Source organism: Gadus morhua, chromosome 7 (genome assembly GCF_902167405.1).
Source record: "Gadus morhua chromosome 7, gadMor3.0, whole genome shotgun sequence".
NCBI classification, from domain to species: Eukaryota; Metazoa; Chordata; class Actinopteri; order Gadiformes; family Gadidae; genus Gadus; species Gadus morhua.
Window position 1 is genome coordinate 19,967,181 of NC_044054.1, and position 22,990 is coordinate 19,990,170.

Here is a 22,990-nt window from a genome sequence, read left to right on the forward strand (position 1 = left end):
GAGGTAGCTCTCAGTGGCTGCCGTGCCAATGCTGCGGCTCAAGGTCATATGAGCCAGCCCTGTGACATTAAAGAGGAACAGGAAAGGGGAACTGCGCGCGTATGTGTGTGTGTGTGTGTGTGTGTGTGTGTGTGTGTGTTTATGTGTATTTCCGTCTGTGTGTCTGTGTGTCTACTCCAGGCTCGCACGGAATCAAGTTGTAAGGGAACGGTGACCTTTAGCTCTCTCTCCCTCATGCTCTCTCTATCACTCCTCTCTTCTGCTCTGCTTCCCCTGGTTTTCACTCAATGTTTTTTTTGTGATAGAGGGCAAAAAGCTTTTTTTTTAAGGGCCTGTAATGAGAGTGTCTTATTCTGTCTACACAGAGCCAAGAGATGCTTGGTTAACTGCTTTGTAGTTGCCAGCCACACATGCAGACTGTGTGTGTGCGTGTGTGGGTGCGTGTGTGTTGTTGAAAGAGGGATAGATGGGCAAAGAGATGGAGGAGAGAAGTTTGGAGTGTTAAAAAAACCTCAAGGAGGTTGGTAGATGAAAAAAGGTCCTAAAGTTATTTAAAGGGACAGGACGCCAGCAGTGCCGGCCTGCCTGGATTGTGACTTTCAGTATGGTGAACTTCAGGGTGATCTCCCTCTTAGTTACTATAAAAGTATTGCTGCAGTACCACTGACAGATGGTTGTCAGACTGTGTCCTCCTGGGTGATTGACGCCCATCTGAATAGTTTGGAGTTTCTTCCCTAGATGACCTGCCATCCTCCTTAGGTAAGATGCTTATCCGAGACAGGTTCTTTTAAATGATCAGTTTTCACTGTAGATCGTCTCTCTGAACTGATTCTAAAATCATTCAGGATGAGAAAAACGGTTTGTGTTGCATTGTGTCCCATAAGGAGTGTGACTGAAGAGTCTTTCTCCAAAAAAAACCCAGAACAGTAGTTTTTTCAGCTGATATACTGCAGACTATGTACAATATGCACACATTGTTATTCATTGTAAGCTAATATCCAATAGTTCAAATTAGCCTTTTAATTTGTAAACATTCAGTTACTACTGACAAGTGACCTGATGTACGAGAGAACACAGCGTAAACAATGATGAAGTAAAGTCCTCGAGTACTTTTTCAATAAATGTGTCAGCTCACAAACTTGGCTATGCATTGCATTGCACATGTATTGGAAGTAGCCATGGTTACCACCTCCTAGATCTCAGTAACCCGTAGATGGAACAGTATATAGCCTAATACTTCCACTTTGCAATCCACACCGTCCAGTATCGTTGATAAGATCTGAAGTGAGCCTGGGATCGCACATTGAACTGTTTCACTCCCTTCAGGAGTTGAGTTACACTCCTATAGATGAGCTGACCCACTCTGACGGTGTTGTTTACATTGTAGAGGCGTGACCTACAGGCAAATCATGTGTAGGCCTGCAGGTGTATTCATTGGCGGATGCACCGTGCCAGCAATATCTCAGCCTAAGATAGCGGAGCGCTTTTCTAACCGTAATGGTAATGACACCAAATTTTGTAGCTTTTTGAAAAATGCCTGTATTACTGAGCATCTATCATCTTTTATAGCCAGAACATGGGGGAGGAGAATACGTCCGCCCTTTAATTTTTAATGTTAGCCCGAGTCGTCGCTCTGCTGACAATGTATTGGATTCGATCCCCTTAACTTCCCTGATCTTTTCAGAAGATTAAGGGCATGTAGTTGCCAGAGTGGACCCCGGATCGTGCTTGCAATCATCTAATTGTTATTTTAGATGTACGTGAGAGCACAATAACAAACTAGTTATTGTTTGAGTGCAGAGTCACTCTCCCAGTGCTGCTAATGGAGCAGCCCCCAGCCTATGCATCAATATGACAAGACAGATTAGCATCTCAAGACTTTGGGAGCGTTTTAGCATAATGGCATCCTGGCATACAGGAGACCCGCTGAAAGAACAAGGGAGGGACCAGCTAACCTCAGTTAGCTGAGTCATGACAATGGAAAACACGGGAATGGAAGTTTCTGGAGAGCGTGCCAGAAAACACGAACGTGCCACTTCGACGTTTGCATTGTCAAGCATGTTGAGATAATACAAGCTTTCACGTTTCATTATTATTTATTATTTTGTGTATCCCTAAATCAGTGGGTAATTTAAGTAAGTATCAGAGTAGGGCAGAGGATTTGAGTGTTTAAAGTAACTGTAATGGGGAATTGATCAGAGCATGCAACATTAATGGATTAAAAGCTGTTGTACAATTATGTCAATCCTGTTTAAGGGAATTGATGTTCACTTGCTTGACTTCCTCTTTCTGCTCAGGTTCGCTGGGTGTTCTCTAAATGGCTGCAAAATGGGTCCTGACACAGAAGGGGGAAAACTGCTGGCAGAAAACTGCTATGCGCTGGACTCCCCGGGATAAGACTCAGCCCATGGAGCTGCTAGTATTTCAAGCAAGTGCTTGTAAAACCAACATTTACAAATTAGGTTTTCACGAACATTAGCCTTCGCTTGCCAACATCAGCACCAACGCCCACTGTTATTTTACAAAGGTCAAAATTTCAGCCAGTAAGAAATCCTCATGAATTATGAATTACCGCTGACATTACTAGGTGAGATTAATATATGCAGTATATAAAGTGTGCGCTTTGGAGGTAAAGTTATTTATTCACATTATTCAATGAACTGAATGATCGTGATAAACAATTGCGTTTGGATATTATCTGAACCGTTTGCACAATTTATAAAGGTTATATAAAATCCTGATTCGATAAAATCCTGATGTTACACAGCTACAAAACCAAGGGCAAAATGGTTTCGGGTAAGTCCAGAAATTCGGTTAAGTATCCGCAAACTCTTTCTACTTTCTACTCAGACAGGATTTACAGGATAAGTGTCCCTCGCTCTTCTGACGCAATCGGCTTGAACACTCAACCACTCAAAGCTGGATTTGAAGCTCCACTGAACCCTGTTGAACTTTGACACGTAAGGCCGCACATTGCCAAAAAGCAAAAAAATATCTAAACTAGGGAGACAGAAATATATTCTATTGCTGGGAAGATTTAGCAAGGAGAGACATACCCTATGTGCTCACCTCCGAACCACATTTGACTTATTCTCGGATCCAGCAGTTCTACTATATAGAGCAGAACTTCTGGGGGGAGTGGGCACACAGCTTGGGCCGGAAACCAGAAAATGCAAGGTGCAGATTTACTTCTTGTTTCCTGTCGAGATATTCGTCTATGACACGCATGCACACAGATCCCCGCCTCCAGCAACATGATTGGTCAAAAGATATATATTGAGCAAAGCAAAGGCCATTCCCTCTGATTTTATCACGTCTGCCATCTGACTTTACATAGTAAACCAACGTCTGATTTGTGAGACTTGGTTTGACTGTACCTGGTCGCTGTTTGAAAGACAAAGGCAATTTTTTTTTGCATTTTTGGCTAAATTATCAAACAAAGTAATGACTCCAAATCTGCATGGACTGGAATTATAAATCTTTCCGAAGGGCCTGGCGTGAAGTCCATCCGTAGCATTCCTGCTGATTAGCTTCACCATTACTCATGGCGGATGTGTTTGCAGTTGATGAATGATTCAATTATGGGATATTTGTCGCCCATTTGATATTCTCCATTAGTGCGGGACATCAAGGATTGTCAGGCATGGTGTCTCCTCCCACTGCGTGCACGTATGCACACAAACATGCGCGCGCAAGCACACACATGCATATGAACACGCACATACACACACAACACTCTGCATGGGTCCATGTTGCTCTGGACTTTGGACTTATTGTTGTAATGTCTGGCCAGGTTCCTGTACCAGTGGGCAGAAACGTTCATACAAACAGTCCGCTAACAGCCACTACCCCATCACCCTTCTCCCAACCCACCCCAAAAGGATTATGGGTAAAGGGAATTGTTATTGCTTGTCAAGCATACAACAGCCTTTTAAAATTAAAAAATCACCTCTAGTAAATGCTTAGCCGGTCCTGAAGTCAGCTTTTTGTTGAGTGTATAAGTACATGCCTATTGACATACTAACTTAAGCCTTTAGCAAGCAATAGGCACTTCACAATCACAATGATTTGCTAAAATGTAGCTGTGTGGACCTTTTCTTCGGACAAAGCCACACTCACCCACACACACGCAAACACACGCAAACACACACACACACACACACACACACACACACACACACACACACACACACACACACACACACACACAAAACACATAGAAAACAGTACCCTTGCAGCTGAGTGTGTTTACACTCCTCAGTACAGTAGGCTGATTCTGCAGCATCTCTCTTTATTTCTCCACCTCTTGCTCTACCCGTCTCTGCTCTACCATGCCGGACTCAGTGTGTGTGTGTGTGTGTGTGTGTGTGTGTGTGTGTGTGTGTGTGTGTGTGTGTGTGTGTGTGTGTGTGTGTGTGTGTGTGTGTGTGTGTGTGTGTGTGTGTGTGTGTGTGTGTGTGTGTGTGTGTGTGTGTGTGTGTGTGTGTGTGTGTGTGTGTGTGTGACAGCTGCCTAATTGGGCATTCTCCCCTTGTCTGAGTGCCTGTCTCTCCTCTCCTCTCTATGGCTCTCTCTTTCGCTCTCTATGGCTCTCTCTTTGGCTCTCTCTATGGCTCTCTCTATGTCTTTCTCTCACTCTCTCGCTCTCGCTCTCGTTCTCGCTCCTGCTCTCGCTCTCTCTGTCCCCCCCCCAGTCTGGGTAGGCTGGGGCTGCTGACGAATGGCAGTGGATTACAGATGAGGACACAGTGACCCACCTGACCTTGCTGCACAGCCGCGGGGGAGAGGGAGTGGGAGGGAGTAGAGTGGGGGGGGGGAGTAATGGCAGGAAAGGGGGAGGGTGGAAGAGAGAGAGAGAGGACAGGAAAGGGGGAGAAGGCAGAGGGGGAGAGAAAGATGTGTAGATGGAAAGAGGGAAAGAGAGAGAGAGAGAGACAGAGATGTATAGATGGATGGAGAGATAAAGAGACAGACGAAGCACAGCGGTGGGTGGCTGGGTCTCTGCTGCTCTGACTGCAGAGAGAGATTTGGAAGAGAGATGTGTGTTGGGGAGCAGGGGGAGGAGGGGCAGGGGGGGGGGGGCGGGAGGGACAGCATTAGGTCACAGGAGGATGAGGTCGTTGCGGAAAGGTGGATGGGTGGGTGGGGGGGAGGAGGAGGAGGGGGGAGATGGGTGGAAGGGGGCGGGGGGGTCTGCCAGGTGGCTGGGTAGGAGGTTCGGGATGGAAGAGGAGGGGGTGAGGGGGGGGGGGGGGGGGGGGGGGGGGGGTGATGATGAAGGCGGAACGAATGACAGGAGTGTCACATGACTGACGCCCCCTATGTCAGTGTGTCAAGGGCATACACACACTCACCCCCGACTGACACACCAAGCACACGCGTATACACACACACGCACACACATCCGTAGTCACTGCGGCATTTTCGTACCACCTATCCCCTGGCCATATTTATGCCCCTTCACGTTCCATTTGTGTGTGTGTGTGTGTGTGTGTGTGTGTGTGTGTGTGTGTGTGTGTGTGTGTGTGTGTGTGTGTGTGTGTGTGTGTGTGTGTGTGTGTGTGTGTGTGTGTGTCAGAGCGTTGCAGGCTCCTGCGTGGCCCCTCGGGCCTCAAAGCTCTGATATGGACCTTGCGACGGGGGACAAAATGATAACAAACGACTACCGGATAGAAAAAAAACCCGTGAATTAAAATTTTGAACGCCCCCTTCAGATGTTTTGCATGTCCCCCCCCCCCACCCACTCGCGCCGGCGGTTGCGTGTGAGACTGCCAAGGTGAGGTTGTGTCCTCTTGTTAAGAGCGATTAATGGCACTCGTTATGTACATAATGAAATATCCCTGCTGATGCAAAGCATGGTGTCCGCTCTCCATCTCCCCCCTCTCTCTCTCTCTCTCTCCCCAATACTCGCTCCCTGCTCGCTCTCTTTTTAACACTCATTTCTCTCTCACTCTCTGTCTCTCACTCCCGCCTATGCTGTGTGTGTGTGTGTGTGTGTGTGTGTGTGTGTGTGTGTGTGTGTGTGTGTGTGTGTGTGTGTGTGTGTGTGTGTGTGTGTGTGTGTGTGTGTGTGTGTGTGTGTGTTCATGCTCGCGAGCTCCGCCACAGCCTGGAGGCAACTTGGGTATGTGTTTGATATGGTGCAAAGACAGCCCTCCTCCACTCCGCCACCAGCCCCTCTCCTTGTAAGCCTCCGCTTCAAATGAACAGCGAGGGGGAATTACGCTGTGTGTCAGCTCACAGCTGTACTCCGTTTGTTCCTCGTCCATGATGGAGATGTGCTCCAAACGGGGCTGCTCTCACTGCCAGGCAGGGAATCTCTCTATTGTTTTGGTTGGCTGATATACATTTAGATGTCATCTTCTCACGTGTGTGTGTGTGTGTGTGTGTGTGTGTGTGTGTGTGTGTGTGTGTGTGTGTGTGTGTGTGTGTGTGTGTGTGTGTGTGTGTGTGTGTGTGTGTGTGTGTGTGTGTGTGTGTGTTTTTCTGTCTTTTTGACCTTGTTGGTGGTATGGCATCCCGCTTATGTTTGTGTGTTTCCGGGGGCGAGATATTGCCGCGTTCCCGTAGGTTTCCATTTGCAGCCTCTTGTGCTATTGCTGTTCCTTCTTTGTGTGTGTGTGTGTCTGTGTGTGCGCGCAAGCGTGTGTGTGTGTGTGCACGCCTGTGTGCTCTCAAAGCCCCGTGTTACGTGCCGCCATTCAGCGCCTGAGTCAAGCTGTGCTGGCTCTTTTAATCCCACGGCCCGGTGCACGTAGGCCTGATTAGTGGCAGCAGTTATCTGCACAGAAGACATCCTGCCCTCCTTTAGCGTTTGGTCAGGTCTGGGCCACAGGCGCTGGGGAGGGGGGGGGGGGGGGGGGGGGGGGGGGGGGGGGGGGGCTGTATATGAGAGCCATGAGAAAGGTGAACGACAAAGGAGAAAGGCAGGCGCTGGAGGTGTTTGTGTGTGTGTGTGTGTGTGTGTGTGTGTGTGTGTGTGTGTGTGTGTGTGTGTGTGTGTGTGTGTGTGTGTGTCTGTGTGTGTGTGTGTGTGTGTGTGTGTGTGTGTGTGTGTGTGTGTGTGTGTGTTTTGGGGGTTGGGGGTGGGGTGGGGTGGGGGGGGGTTGTTTATGTGTGTGTGCGTGGGGTTGGGGAAGGAGGTAGGAGGTTGATTAGTATTCGTAGGGAGCTCTCCCGCCAGTAGAGCAAATTGATTACTGCACTTTACCTGTATCAGCCTCCACTGCTAAGGATGACAAGGTATGGGGTGAGTGAGGGGGAGCGAGAGAGAGGCCCGTGGTGCCTGCCTGCCCTCCCGCCTGCCTACACGTCGCCCACAAACAACGCTCGGACCGGAGCCCAGTGCCCGTCAGCGCGTGGCCTTGGGTAGCTTATGTTAGCTTAGCGTTTATTTAAAAAAACAATGTCCATTTCATAGCGATGTTGCGCCTTCCCTGGTGTTTACCCTCCAGATCTGCTTCCACCGCCTCCCACTCCTTCGTTACGGCTAGATAACAACGCGCCACTGGCGCACTGGCCTTGTCTCTCTCGGCTAGTTTAATGGCCGCCGGTGGGCCGAGGCGCGGCGGGATAATTTCCTGCAAGAGTCGGTGCGCCGGCTGGCTGCGATCAGAGCCGGCAACAATGAAAAACACAATTACCGGGGGTAAAACACATTTCTTAAGAAGGTGCATATCTCTGCCGCCGAGCTACTGAAATAACATTGAGAAGCGAGGGGGTGGTAATCACCTAACAATGTAAGCCTATCCTGCAAACAGAGGCCTGCCACACACTCCTACTCCTCCTCCGCCTCCTCTTCCTCCTCCTCCTCCTCCCCGAATGGCGAAAACAACACATCGTGTTTCAGTTGGGAGTTCTCCACGCCTAAGTGGCGCGCCAGCCAGGTGGGATGGCTTTATGGCGGACACAAACAAACGGCAGCCGGCCCAAATCTCTCCTCCCTTTAGAGCGGGCCTGACCCTGCTATTGTTAGCGCGTGGAGCAGACTCCTGCTGTATTTAACAATGAGGCTTAGAGGGTGAGCCGAGGACAAGGCCGGGGGTGAATACGTGTTTTTGTCCCCCACCTCCGTGTCATATGGGTTTACCTGGGGTTCAAAGAGAGATCAAGGTGATCCCGGCCTAGCGCTGAAATCGTACAAGTAGCACTTAAAGAGCCAGAGGCACTGGAACACTGTGGAGGGTTTTTGTTTTTCCCCCTCTTTTTCCAGAGGTGCATCGATGCTGGCCGGACAATTGGGTTTATTCTCGGTGGGTCCGCCGCTGGGCAGCGTGTCCGTGCACTTTTAGCCATGAGTACTATCTCAGGCTAAGGGAGGTTGCCGGTTCCATTCCCCTGGAGACACTAAAGCACTCGCATTGGATTTGAGTGAGACGCCTAATTGCTTGCAACAAGCTGATGGTGCTTTTCTCGACAGCGTTTTTTTTTCTGTGGTGTGCATAATAAGTCACACACACACACACACGCAACCACCCACGCAATGTGTGTGCCATAAATTAAACCCATTACCAGTTGGTAACCCTACCATAGCAATACTTCCAAGACCTTCTCATATTCTCAGTACGATTGCCACAAAAAGCAGTGTTTGACTGTGTTTATAAATCCAATTGGATGATCCCCTCTCACCTCCAATTCCACAGTCTTACAACACAATCAAACAGCACTCAATCATGATTAACAAACTACAAAAAGTGGATTGGGGACAGCAATATAAACACTACGGTAACAAAAACAACCAAAAGGCAGTTTGAGGATGAGGTTATGATGCTATTCTTCCTCCCACATAAACCTCTGTCAGACAGCGTCTCGCTCCCAAAAACATGTCCCAGATTGTCCCTACTACCAATCAGCCAGCGCGGTCTTGTATACAAACGGTTCATTTAACAGGCGGAGATTTTGTTCGCTGCCGACGACCCGCCATAAGAGGGTGTGTCTTTGATCTCTGTGGCGATGCAGCCCACGCTTTCCTCCGCGGTGAGCTTCAAAGGCCTCCGTGTACCCCGCCCAAGTTGGCACCGCGACCCTGGAGCCAATCATATGGTCTCATTCCCCCCACAGTTCCTCTCTAATGTTTACAAATGTCGTCTGAGAGGAAATGGGCACCGCTTTGGAGCAGACAATGTAAACGAAAGATTATCTCGATCTCAAATAGAAACGAATCGGGTTGAGATGGATAGACGCTACGGCTCATTAGGAGGGGATGCGTGTTTCAATAATTGTGCTGTTGTGTTTGTGTGTGTGTCTTTTTTTATACCAACACAGTTATTCCAGGCGACTCAGGAAATGGCCCATGGGTGGGTCTCCCGAATGACACCCAAATATTTATCATGCACTGTAAACACCATTTTTTTTCCGGAAGCACATCTGCGCCACCCTGGGCAAGGTATGGTGCTGATGGGGTGTGTGTGTGTGTGTTTGTGTGGGTGTTTGTGTGGGTGTGGGGGGTGGGTGGGTGTGCGTGTGGGTGTGTAGAGAGTTGGGGGGTGGGGAGTCCATTCAGCTGGTGCTCTGAATCCTTCAGCTGAGTCACCTGTGTGTGTGTGTGTGTGTGTGTGTGTGTGTGTGTGTGTGTGTGTGTGTGTGTGTGTGTGTGTGTGTGTGTGTGTGTGTGTGTGTGTGTGTGTGTGTGTGTGTGTGTGTGTGTGTGTGTGTGTGCGGCCCCTCGCGGCACTTGTCCAGGGGCCAACCCAGGCTCCCGGCGCCTTCACTGCCCTCCTCTTCTACTTGTCTGTCCCTCAAAGGTTGCTTCACGGCACGCACCACTCCCATGTAACCTGTGCTGCCTTCAGCCCGAGAGGTGTGACCTTTCAGTATCTGTGTATCATATATCCTTTTGTGTGGTGTAACGTCATGGTGTATGTGTGTGCGTGTATGCGTCTTTCTCTATTTCACTCTTTATCTCTGTAGAAATGGAGACGCATGTGCTGTGCATGACTTGTTTGGTCAATGCATCCTTGGAAGTGGGTCACACTGCCCTACTTCTCATTGTTTTTGTGTGTGTGTGTGTGCTCGCCTGCAATTGTATGTGTGTGTGTGTGTGTGTGTGTGTGTGTGTGGGTACGTGCACTTGGGTGTGTGCGTGGGCGCCTGCCTGTGGGTGGTGGGTGCGTGTGTGTGTGTGTGTGTGTGTGTGTGTGTGTGTGTGTGTGTAATGCATTTCTTTGTGTGACTTTGTCCTCCACGACTTATCTGTGAGTGCAGATACTTGTTGCGGACCTCCCGCTGTTCAAGTGGCATGTTCCTCCCTTGTTTACCTCTCTCAAGGTGAGCTAGAGCGCTTCTGATGTGACTTCACCGCCGTGCCCACGGCGTGCCGAGCCGGGCCGCTTGGCAGTGGCGTTCTCGGGGAGGAACAAGCACATTCGGTCGGGGTGGCTTATGTTTTGTCTTATTTAATCACGGCGGGGCCATATGGAATTTGAACAAACTAGCGTCCGGTCGCGGCGCGTGTGCGAGCTAGCCCGGCGCAGGAGGATGTGCCGTCGGGCCAGGCGGGAGATTACACGATATAATAGTGTTTAGGCATCGCCTCCTCTCTTTAAATTCCTTTAACCTTGACTCCCCTTTAATGCGGGGGGAACACATCTGCCAGCCGGGTGTCAGACATTAGTATTACACACCAGCCCGGGCAACGTTGTCACTTTTTATTAACGCCCTGAGCTTTGCATGGACGCCAGCTGTTGCGCGGCGTGGAAAAAGACCTTGGCGGCCATAGGTGACCTTGACTGTAACTGCTGCTCTCGTGCCCTCCCACCCTTCCACCACCCCAACAACCTCCCCCCACCCCCATCCCCACAGTTTTTAATTATTTTGTTTGGTCTCATACATTTTAAATGCCCTAAATGGATTACCGTTCCTGACAATGAAGGTCATTTAAGCATTCGCATAGGAAGGGAATAAAATGGAAAATGGTGGGAACCGTCTTGGTGGGGTGCGTGTGTGTGAGAGTGTGTGTGTGTATGAGAGAGCGTGTGTGTGTGGGGGAAAGGAGGTGGTGATCTGGAAAACAGGCAGGAGGAAAGGTCTGGAGGGCAGACTCTCTGACTTTAGGGGTCTTTCACTTAGGAAGGGTTGGCAGTTGCTTTCTTGTTTGTATCCCCTCCGAAGGAAATGAGAGAGAGAGAGAGAGAGAGAGAGAGAGAGAGAGAGAGAGAGAGAGAGAGAGAGAGAGAGAGAGAGAGAGAGAGAGAGAGAGAGAGAGAGAGAGAGAGAGAGAGAGAAACCACAACACTTGCCCTACGCGTGGCTGTAGTAAAAATCACTTCGGAATGCGGCTGCTTTGTCATTGGCTGACATTGTCAGAGACAATGGATAATCACCAGGCTAACTGTAGAGCTGCTCATCGAGGGAAGAGGCGTGTGGGGTAAGGAGAGAGGGGGGGAAGGGGGTTCTTGATGGTGGTTGTTCAAGAGGTTGGGGTGACGAAGGGCGTCAGCCTTTTGGAGGGTGTCATCGCCAGATGAGATGTAAACAGTTGTGTAAGGTCCTTCTCAACGTATACCATTTGTGTGTGTGTGTGTGTGTGTGTCTGGGTGGTGGTGGGGTTGGGGGTAATGTAATAGTAATACACAGGTCACACGTCCTGAGAGAGGAGGGCCCCCCCCTATATGCTTTAGGGGCCCCTTGCTTCAGAGGACGGCCTCCCTGATATTGAGGTCATTTATTTGTTCACAGTGCGCGGTCGGCACTGAGAACATATTTTGTCTCGCCCTTGCCTTTGTAGGGCTTTTTTGACATCCGCCTCCGCCATTACATGTGTCTTTCAAAAAAGCTTGAAGGTCCCAACTTTTTTTTTCTTTTTTTTTTTCTTTTTTCAAAAGGCTGACTAGTCCTTTCTGGTGTATATGGAGGTTCTTTCATGCACTCTGAATACGTGTCAGACTTTGTGCCATAGCGGCCTTGGTGCCCTTTATATCCTGCCGTTCTGCTGTATTGAACTTTTGTTTGGACAGAGGCATAAACAAGGTCATCTCTAATACCGCAGGTTCACTGCCAACAATAAAGAGCTTAGCAGTGTTTCTAATGCCACCGCCGTGTCACTGTCTCGTCTGTCATTTGCATGTGCGTTCGTTTTTTTTCGTTCCATTGACAGGGATACATCGAGGCTACTAAATTAGTCCTCTAAATTAACTGTGTTGGGGTAGGGGAGGGGGGGTGTTTACTGAATCAACTCTGGGTTAGAGGACGTTCTGTTTAAGCAGCAGAAAGCTGACTGGCGGGAAAATAGCCTTAATCCCGCCATTTTAGATTAGCGGGGAAAACAGACGTCAGATGGCCCCGGGTGACCAGGTTGGTTTCTGTTGTTGTCAGATACAGGTCAGCGGCTTACAGCCGGTCTTGAACTGTAATGGATGCCGATGAACTACTTCACTTTTATTCATGTTGAAATCCTAGAGGGACTCATTCAGAGCACCTGAACTTGATGCAAAAATTTCACTTGAGGGGCATTGCACTAAATGCCCCCAGTGGAGGCGTTCTACTTCCTCCCATTGCTTATTCACAATTATCGTTGCCCTATCATTTAGACTTCATGAAACGACGCCAACCCACTTTAATTCAGTCCCTGATCCCAGCTTGTTATTAGGTGGCATTAAAAGGGTTCACCATGTTTGCCAATCAGAAGACTTTGCCCTCACGATTAAATCCATCCAGGTTTGACTCCCACTTTGTCTTTCTATTTACGGCCTTCTTTGTTTGCTGCGTATCTCTCTGTGCAGTAGTTAAACTAGCAACTATGCTGCTATCCCCGGAGGAACGGCCTTCTCCCCCTCGTAATCCCCCCCCCCCCCGCCGTCATGTGACCTACTGTGTGTAGCGCCCGTGGCGGACATCCGAGGTGAGAGGAGCGTCAGGGGAAGGACGCGGGGCGCCAGCCGAGGCGAGGTGGTAGCTCGCTGTATTAATTAACCTTTACGGGACTCGACCGCGGTTGTCAGAGGTGTCCGCGTATCCACGGAAACCACGCTGACAGGGTTCAGAGCGGAGGTCTCCGAGGGCAGGGCCGATGACATCGTTATAGCAACCAGGAAAACGGAGCTCGACCCCCTGGTGTCAGTGGTGCCGGCGTCATTGGCGTGTGGCGTGACAGGTCCACCTGATCATTCTCTACCACCCCCCCCCCCCCCCTTCCAACCGCACGCTCACAAACAAATAAACACTATACATTGAAGGGTCCCGTCGTGCGTGTCGGACGGATGTCACTGATGCGGTACCGGTAAACAAACCAATCGCTTCGGTTAAGATAAAATACGTTGATTGGAGGTTTAGGTGGAGTGAAGTGTAAATAAATATCACAGCAACATACTAGTGAACGCAATCACAGAATAACTATAGTACAGATACTACTGACACACATGCAACGGATAGGAAAATCCTACGTTTCACATGCATAAAATACAAAAATAAATGAATTGATGGTGTTTGTCCATTCCTCGGTGTGGTTGTGGACAGCGTAGGTGCGCATGGCTGTCGCTGAATGTGACCACCTGCCAGGGTTTTGTCATGCGAGCTGCTGCTCAAGTGCATGAGAAGGAGATGGAGGCAGGGGAGGGAGACGGGAGGGAGGGTAATCCAAAGAAATGACAAGCTGCACAGGAATTTATTCACCGCTCTCACTGGCCCTTCACTCTTGAAAGGCGTTCCAGCGAGGGGGGAGGTTGAGGGAGGGCTTGCGGTGAGTGGGGGGAGGGGGGGCTTATAGCTTGAGACCTGAATGTTTTCAAGGTAGTGGGCTCAGATTTTCAATTTGGATCCAATCAGAACTAATCTACATGTGTCGCCGGTGAGGGAGGGGGCGGCGGGGCGGGTAGCCGTGAGAGGGGAGCCGTGTGCAGTCAATCTGAAATGTTGCTAAGTAACAGAGATGGCAGACACGGTGTAGAAATGAATGTGATGTGCTGCCGACGTGCAAATCTCCTCTTCTCATGCCTTTTTTCTTTTCTTCTCTCCCCCTCTCCCATAGGTCCCCTCGATGGGCGACTGGTAAAGCTGAAAGGGTGCCACCATAAGAAGCCCCCGAAGGTTTGGGAGTAACTATCCTCCTGAGCAATGGAATGTGTCAACAGAAACTCTGTGGAGAAATCCTGCTGACTGCTACGTTCCTCTCGCACAAGCCCGGAGCCGGGGCCTTCTGGGATCAACCACTGTTCAGAGGCACAGAGCAGTGCCAGTAGGGCCCTCTTGCCCTAGAATGGCTCTACGTGTGTTGGCAGTTTCATTGCCCTGCTGACTGTATAAAGAGACACATCTAGTCAGTGGATCCTCGTACCAACCCCCGCTGGACTCATTCTGGGCGGCAACTGCTTACCTTCTGTTTCTCTGTTCTTCGGAAGTACATGCCACTGTCAGTCAAATGATCCAGTGGACATTGCTTTCCCAGTAGCATTGCCAAACCATACGAGGGACTCCTAGTATTGAACATGACTCATGGGGAGGAGCCTGGCCCTGAGACACACAAGGATTCAGCTGTTCTAACTTATCTGGAAGGTTTACTGATGCATCCGGTGGTGACCGGGTCCGGGGCCACGGCGAGCAGGAGGTCGGAGGCAGCCCACCACAACCAGGAGCAGGCCGACAAGGTGGGAGGCTCCTTCCAGCTGCCTAACCACGGCCCTGCCACACCCAAGGCCGGGACCAACGGGCCCTCACTGGGTGTCTCGCAGAACCTGAAGAAGGCCCGTCTGCTGCGCTCCGGGGTCTGGAACGAGCCAGTGAACCAACGCGTGAGCCCCCCTTCGGCGGAACTAAATGGCCAAGGGGGAGGTTTGCAGAACGGAAACCGGGAGGGCTCTCCACATGCCGGGGAGAGCACCCTGCTGGCCTCCCTGCTCCAGTCCTTCAGCTCCCGGTTGCAGAGCGTGGCCTTGTCCCAGCATGCCAATAAGCCAGCCAGTGAGTGTTCCCCACCACCCAAGGCCCCCGCCACAGAGAAAGAGCCGCTTCCTGTTTATGGCACGGCATCAAGCCGCTTGAAGGGACTGATGAGGAAAAATAAACTGCAGAATCATAGCAACACGCCTTACAGCCGCCGCGGACACAACCAGGACAGACCTCCAGAGTCACCGCGCTCGGCACACAGCGCCACGCCTCCATCTGCTCCCGTGTCGACCGAGACCGTGTCCTGCGCCGAGCGCCTCAAGGCCGTTGCCAACATGGTGAAGATTCGCTCAAGCCCGGCTCCCTCACCCAAACCCAGCGTGGCCTGCAGTCAGCTGGCACTGTTGCTCTCCAGCGAGGCCCACCTGCAGCAATACTCCCGTGAGCATGCGCTGAAAGCCCAGCTCTCGGGCCGCTCTGCCAGCGAACGGCTCGCTGCCATGGCAACACAGCAGCTAGGTCAGGGCAAAAGGCCACCCAGCGCAGGAGAGGCTCCTCCTGTAGCCCAAGATGGATTAAGCCCCCTCACCACCCAGAACGGGAAGACGTCAACAAACACGGCTACTCCAACACTCCCACGTATGGCCCATTCCTGCCCTCAGAGCCCTTCCCTGCTCCACAGTCGCAGCCAGAGCCAGACCTCCCCTCCCCCAGTCGCCCAGGGTGTCAGCCACGTCCCGAGCCAGCAACCCAGGGAAAAGCGGGGCTTTGACTCCCGTCCCATGCGCCCCCCACAGACCTGCAGCAGTTTGCTGCTGCTGCTTCTCAACAACCACAACAACCAGAAGCAGCTGACCAAGAACGGCCACCTGGAGGAGAGCTGTGGCCTCCTGCCGCCCAGTGGCTCTTCCTCGGTCACCTCCGACAGCGAGTGCTCGACTCAAGAGAGGAGCGTGGCCAAGGACAGCAGTGACGCCGAGAGCACCTACTCAAGCAGCTCGCCCATCGACCTCTCATTGAGAGGCCGGGCCAATGCCCACGCCTCCGGATACAAGGTCAACACCACCACCGCCACCACCTCTTCCTCCTCCTCCTCCTCCTCCTCGTTGTCCTCCTCCTCCACAGTCTTCTCATCTGCCCCTGCTGCGTTCTCACCCCCTCCCTCTGCTCACTGTTCCTCTGTAACCTTCTCATCCCCCAGTGCTGTTGTCCCCTCTGCCTCTTCCTCCTTTGCCTCTCCATCCTCCTCCTACAACACATCTTCCTTAGACAAGCTGACCGAAACGCTGATAAACAAGTGGAAACCAGAGCCATCCTGGTCGCAGGGCCCCAAGAGCCATGAGCCTGAATCGAAGCCAGACATTAAATCACATTCTAAGGTCACTCTCATGCAGCTCCTCCTTGAACGCAGGAATAATGACAACAAGGGGAATAGATGTGCAGCTAATGAGGATTTGCCACTTGACGTGACCATGGCCACCATGTCTCGGGAGCCAGCCGATGAACTTTTGGCCTGGGATGAATCCAGGACAAAGAGCCCCTTGGAAAAGCTAGGAGCTTCGGCCCAGTCCCGCTGTTCCCTCAGCCGAGACCCCGGCGGCTCACTGTCGCTTCATTCCTCCCCCTCCCCCCACATTCAATCCAGCCCACTGGATTTGTGCAAATCTAAATCCTTCCCTGCTGAGAAGGCTTCGGAGCCAGCCTTCAGTGCCAGTAAATTGTTGCAGAATTTGGCCCAGTGTGGTACGGCGTCACCATCTCCGCCAATGCCCCTAAGCAAAGTTCAGGGCCAGGATGTGGAAGTTGGAAAGCCCCTAGTACTGTTGGAGAGACTCAGTGCCCCCATCCACAGGAACACCACCACTCCTTTGTCCGAAAGGCCCTCAGGCAGTGGCACGCCGTTCAGCCGCAGTGAGGCCTCTCCCCCATCCTCCCAGATTGAGAACCTTCTAGAGAGGCGCACAGTGCTGCAGCTGTTGCTAGGAACAGGCTCGGCCGCAGCCACGGTTCACCGCAAAGACAGACCTGTGGCTGGAGGTGCGCTGAGGACAGTGGAGTGGCCCGGGATGAGCTTTGAGAAAAGCTTCGGCACCTCGGTCATCTGTGACAGCTCTAACGGCCCCGCTGTAGACGTCAAGGTCAAAACAGAGGCCGAAGAGGAAGTGGCTCGATCTCCGGCCACCTCCGTGGATTCAGTGGTCAGAAAGAGAAGGGGGGGCCCTGACAAAAACAGCCCTACCCCAGACCCCCCACATGACTTTAAAACAGAGCCACGGCCTGCAGAGGTCATTGCCAAATATGGCCTTCTCAGTCAGCTCCTGAAACAACAGAATGCTACATACTACAGCAGTGCTGCTATGCAGACAGAGACACAGCCCAGACCGGTGAAGGAGGAACAGAGGGATTACCACGGGCCCAGCCCAAAGAAAAGACGCCCGTTCCCTGATGTGACCGACAGCGTCCACAGTATCAGGTCCCCAAGGGCAGTGGATAGCGGGGATGGAGGCAACACTCGCCCATCTCCTTTCCAGGAGGATCCTCCTCAACAAAGGAGGCCCAAGGAGGAGGAAGCTCTAAGCGGCAGTCCCCCAAGTGAATACCTTGCCAGAGAAAGCCGTGGATTCAACGTGCTTAAACAGCTTCTGCTGTCTGATAACTGCCTGAAGGAACTGTCCCAGCAGTCCAGGGGTGCACCCAGCCCCTCAGTGCTGCAGACCAATGGCAAGGCCAACGGAAGCATCCTCAGTCAGCCCACCCACAACAACCACAACTTCCTCCAATCACCATGGCAGCCCCACAGCTCACTCAGTTCGGGGCTCCCAGGTAACCTCAGACCCCTGCCAACGCCTCCAGCCTGCGAAATCCCTCTGCGCTCCCCCTGGGGACGCAATGTGAGCCACCTTAGCCCTTGGCAAGTACCCCCGAAAAGGGATGCACCAACTCTGGTCAAACAAGAACCAGAGAGCCCGTCACGGTGGGCAGGGCAGGAGGAAGAGGCGGAGGGCTGTGACTCAAACCCAGACTCTCCACGGCTGACCCGCTCCAATCCTATCCTCTATTACATGTTGCAGAAGGGTAGTGCTCAGCTGAGGAAGGAGGCTAGGGATCAGACAGAAGGGAACCCGCCCATGGTCCGCGTTAAGGAGGAGCCAATCAGTGACGTGCATGCTTATGAACACAAACTGAGCTCCGCCCCACACTCGCCATCCCACAATGAAAAGCACAGCCACAAGAGCCAGCGGCTGAGCCAATCATCTGAATAGAGGTTTTATCTAAGGTAGAAACCTTTATCAAAACAGAAAAAAAAGACTAAAGATTACAATTATACTTTTTCGTTCTTTTTTACTGACTTGCCAAATTGGTTTGCAGTTTAATGAAATGAAATGACAGAATGCTGAATATACGATTTTTTTTGTAAACTGGCGCAAGTTCAAGTTCAAAGACATATATCATGACTTTGTTATTTAAAATGTTTAGGTTATTGAATGGTACAGAATAGCTCTATGTTAGCAGAATGTCAATCGATTAAACCAAAATAATGGAAGCATCCGATCTATTTTCCTCCATTTCTGATAGTCATGCAATTGTATTTAACCTTCTGAATTCCAAAGTCCACCTAAAAAATTGGGTACAATTTGTCTGATTTTTTCTCAAACCAGTCCCAATCAGTTTTTTATCTGGTACAGAATAAAATAAATTAGGGTAAGCACAGCAGTCCTTTACAAAGAAGTACACCAAGAAACATTTAAAGGACGACCCTAAAGACTATATTCACAGCAACGGAAGAGATAATTCCAATGATGAATGTTTTGGTTATTTTCATCTCTGATTCCCTCAAGAATCATGGTTTATTTAAAAGTTAAATCATAAAACAGTAAATTGCGGTCAACAATTCATTGTAATTTGCTTTGATCTGAATTGAACTTGTTAGACTAAATTTCAACAGTGCAAATTTCCATGTCTATACTGGGGGAATGTGCACTTTGTTGCAGTGGCAAGAAACTATCACCTTCCCATTCATTGTAAACTAGCACTATTTTGCCAATGCACACAGACATGGCATCAAGCTGTTGGATCTTTACATATAGTCCGAAATTCAGACCAAAGTTTGCACTGTTGATATGTTTCTAGTCTTTGGTGTCCTACGGATAAGTTCATGGCATGTTATAAACAATGTCAGTATTGTTATATGTTGAGAATTTGACAGTTTGTGACTTTAATCATTTCTTGACTCTTGTGCTGTATGGACACCTTTTTTGTGGCGGTCTCTTAAGTCATAAAATGTCAGAAGAATTGCATGAAAATAAAGAAGAAGAAAAAAAACGCATAGGTACAGTTTCCATTGCAGCTGGATCTATGTACCTGCCCCAATCCTGTAATACTCACCAAGACATGCTGGTGTCTTGAGGGATACCTGGTTTCTAGCTCCTTATTTTTGATTGTACTGTATTTTTCTCAGTATCAGTTTTAGTTTCACACACTGTGTTGTCCATTACTTTAAGTACATATACCTTATGAATAATGTTTCTTCTAATACAAATACATTTTCACAATGGTTAAATATATTTGTGTAAATAGTACTTTCATTATGAAAGATGACTATTTTGTATTGTTGAAGAAAAAGATATTACCCTAGTTTTTAATTCCCTGAATATGTAAATATGAATTATATGCGTACTAGTGTACATACAAAGGCAGAGGATGCTATGCCCATCTCTTTTCGTTTGTTTTCTTTTCGTTGGTTTGTTCTTTGCATGTGTCTCAATGTGGTAACTGATAATCCTATCCTGCGCTGTGTCGTGTAACAATATGTCTGACTCGTCACTGCTGCTTGGTGCATGCAGACGCATGGTGAAACTACCTGTGTATCCCTACTGGTGATGGGGGGTGGGGGGTGGGTGGGTGGGTCGGGTGGGAAATGTCAAGTCTTAAAATAGGTCTTCATTTTTATTTTTTTCTCAAGGCGGTTCGTTTAGAATATGAACAGTCCCTAAATAACCACATGGCTATTGAGCAAGTTGACGAAGATGTGTGAAAATATATGTGCATTGAATATTTTTGTGATCTTTCTTTTATTTCTTTTCTGTTACTGGTTAAGAAAAGGCTCTGTGATGTGACCTGGGCTTGGGGCTGTTATGGCGGATTGACGTACAATCATAGACATGCATTGTGCATCTGAGAAATACATTTGTAGCAACAAATTGAAAAAAAAAGGTGTTTCATTTTTCCATGTGAAGAAATGAAACCTAATTTCATTTTTTATGTTGTCATTTTTGGTGTTCATTTGCACTGATATCTCAAAAATAAAGTTCTAAAATGCATGACCTAGTATTAACGTGGTTTCTTTTTTCTACTCTTTTGCTCTTTTATTGACACGTAGTACTTATTATAGATATTAGAATATTATAGCATATTTCTTAATAATGTATAAATTGATAGAATAATGTATACCCAATATACACATACACATTTACATACATTTATCTAAATGACCCCACACAAATTTAACAATTCTATATCTAATTTCAACATTAATATTTCACAATTATACGTTTTCAAGTCTAGAGCTAATAGAAATAACACCCTCAGAACATATTCTCGGTCTTCTTTAGTGGAGCTCGAGCACACAAACATGAGTTGGGGTGAGACGGGGTGGGTCAGAGGAAGAAAAAAAAGAGTAGAAATTCAAAAGACCGAAAGCCTTTGAGCAATCAAAGACGATGGTGATTATTATACTAGGGCCAGAGGATGTCCTGTATTTTCCTCTAAAAGGGCCTTCACAGCCGACTGCTGTTCTCTACAGGGCCAGACAAAGGCAGGAAAGACATTTAGAGAAGGGAGGACACGCAGAGGTCAACAGATGTGCCCTGAATGCATGCCCAAGGATGACCCTGAAAAACAAAATGGAACATGTTATTGTATTGCCTGGCCCCCCCTGAAGAGATGGCATTAAAGAGCCATTAGCAGAGCTGGATCTGTTGGTGCAGATGGACCTTAGAGTTATCCATTCCATCATGGTGTTTTGGTGTTTTGGGCCCAGAGCAGAAAAAAAGAACAGGCACTGGTGAGGCATTACTCCAAAGGTCAAGAGGAGTTCAAGTCCTAGCTTTCCTTTGGCCCGGCACATCAACGCAAAGTCCAGCCGTTGAACACTGGACTTTTTGTTTACGCTGCACTTTGGAGATCCAACGCAGTTCCTCAGCCCGACTTCCCTTTTTTTTTTTTAATCCTCCCCATGACTGCCTGCACTCTCTTTAAACTCTCAGTAACCTTTCCCCTCGCCAAACTACTCCATTTCGAGATTCTTATCAAGCCTGAACCACCAATAACCCCGCAAGTTCTTTTGCAGCGGCGAGCATGAAAGAGGAAGACGGCTGGCTTTAGAAGTTTAAGCTGAGGTCAAGGTGTACAACTCGACAATCGCCTGTTTGTCAAGGGGAGCGCAGCGAGGCCGCATAACATGCCACCAATTGATTAAAATTTAGCCGAAGAAGTGAGAGAGCTAGCATGTATGGTAGTATTATGGCCTTCAAAAGCGCCCACTGTGCCGTGTTAAAGGTGAAGTGTTTGGGATTTAGTGGCATCTAGCTGTTAGGTTGGTAATGCAACCAAATACTAACTACCCCCCTTCCCCTTTTACAACGACGTTGGAGAAGCAATTATGATTGTAAACTTACCATGGCGGTCTCAGTGGAAAAGGACCCACTCCCCATGTAGATATATAGGGCTCATTGTCAGGTTACGAAAACCCAACGATTCTTATTTTCATTGGATTATACATAATTCAAATGTACGTACACTATAAATAGTTTTTGCCAAGTTCTGCCAAATTCTATACTCTTAAGCACACTTTAATTATAAAAAATAAAAGATTCCGTAATAATTTGAGGGAATTTTTAGCTAAAGCCACCAAAGGGAGCGAGCATCAGTCCCTAAAGGGAGCTAGCAACAACCATATAGCATGGATCTTGTTTTTGTATTTCTTTATTTGTACAAGGGGTCCCTCAAATGTGAAATCGAAATGTTACGCTCAGGATGAACCTAGCCAAAACAGTTTTTTCTCTTAAATCAATTGTCAACAATGTTTCGCAACTCTGGGTGCAGTCGAGCTGTTAAATATATTCATGCAGTTTGCTATTTGTAGACTACAGTGCTGCTGAGGTATTTTCCATCCCTCACTGAAGTGGGGCGATTTGTTTATTCACATGGAGACCATACCAAGCCAAAACTTGTCATTAGTTGTCATGGTGATTGGTGTGATAAATATACTCACAGATGTTAGGACGCCAGGTGCTCGAACTTTGAGCATATGGTTTGACCTCGGATGTTATATAAACACACATATACACGGTGTAATTAGAATTTTATGGGTCACCTGACCTCATTTGGACAGTCACTCACTAAGCTCTCCCTGGATGTCTTTGCGGGAATTTTCTGTGTAAAAGAAACAACACAGTGGTAAATATTTAACAGCTTTACCTTGTTTAGTAAAAACATTACGTATGGAGGCACAATAACAGGGTTTAAAAAATAAATGAACACTAATAAAAATAAAAGAAGAATGCCTGGATACTTCCCGACGTTGTTCATCCTCCAGCCCTACCGGCTCCCTCAGTTGATCCTTGTCGTTTGAAGAAGTAGATCTTTGTGATGTCTGTTTGTTACTCCCCAGGGGTCATGACCTCCAGCCTCTAGCACCTCCCTTCACTCCTGCCCCTCCCTTCTCCTCCCCACCCTGACCTAGCTGATCCTCTTTCCCGACACAGGATCAACTGTTTGCCTTGCAGCTGTGGTTGCAACCCCCCACCAACCCTCCTTTACGCATACACAAACACACACACACACACACATACACACACATACACACACAAACCCAACGTCGACCCACACACCCATACACAGACACACACACACACATACAGACCTCTACCTCTAGCCAACCCCAAAGGATCGCACTCCTGTGGCCATTATTTAAATTTCTCCTGTAAAGATGGCAACTGACAGCCTGGTTTTTAGTCTGGGGCTTTTAATCGCACTCGGTTTGCCTTTTGACCTGGCCTGCCTCCTTGTAGTACAAGCCTGGGCATTATTCTTCAGTAATGACTAATCGTTTTGACGCGTTGATCTCTTAAGTCTATGGGAGCACTTATTAAATATAGGAAGGGACAGCGAG

General features: G+C 48.9%; 1 protein-coding gene across 1 annotated transcript in view; it reads left to right on the forward strand.

Annotated features, from left to right (window-relative positions):
- The window catches only part of nrip1b (nuclear receptor interacting protein 1b), a 36,265-nt gene extending 16,124 nt beyond the window's left edge, over positions 1-20,141 (forward strand). The window contains exon 2 of the mRNA XM_030360375.1: positions 13,964-20,141. Coding sequence (XP_030216235.1) covers positions 14,421-18,080 — 3,660 coding nt within the window. The 5' untranslated portion in view covers positions 13,964-14,420 and the 3' untranslated portion in view covers positions 18,081-20,141. The remainder of the gene's footprint in view (positions 1-13,963) is intronic.
- The last annotated feature ends 2,849 nt before the right edge of the window (positions 20,142-22,990 follow it).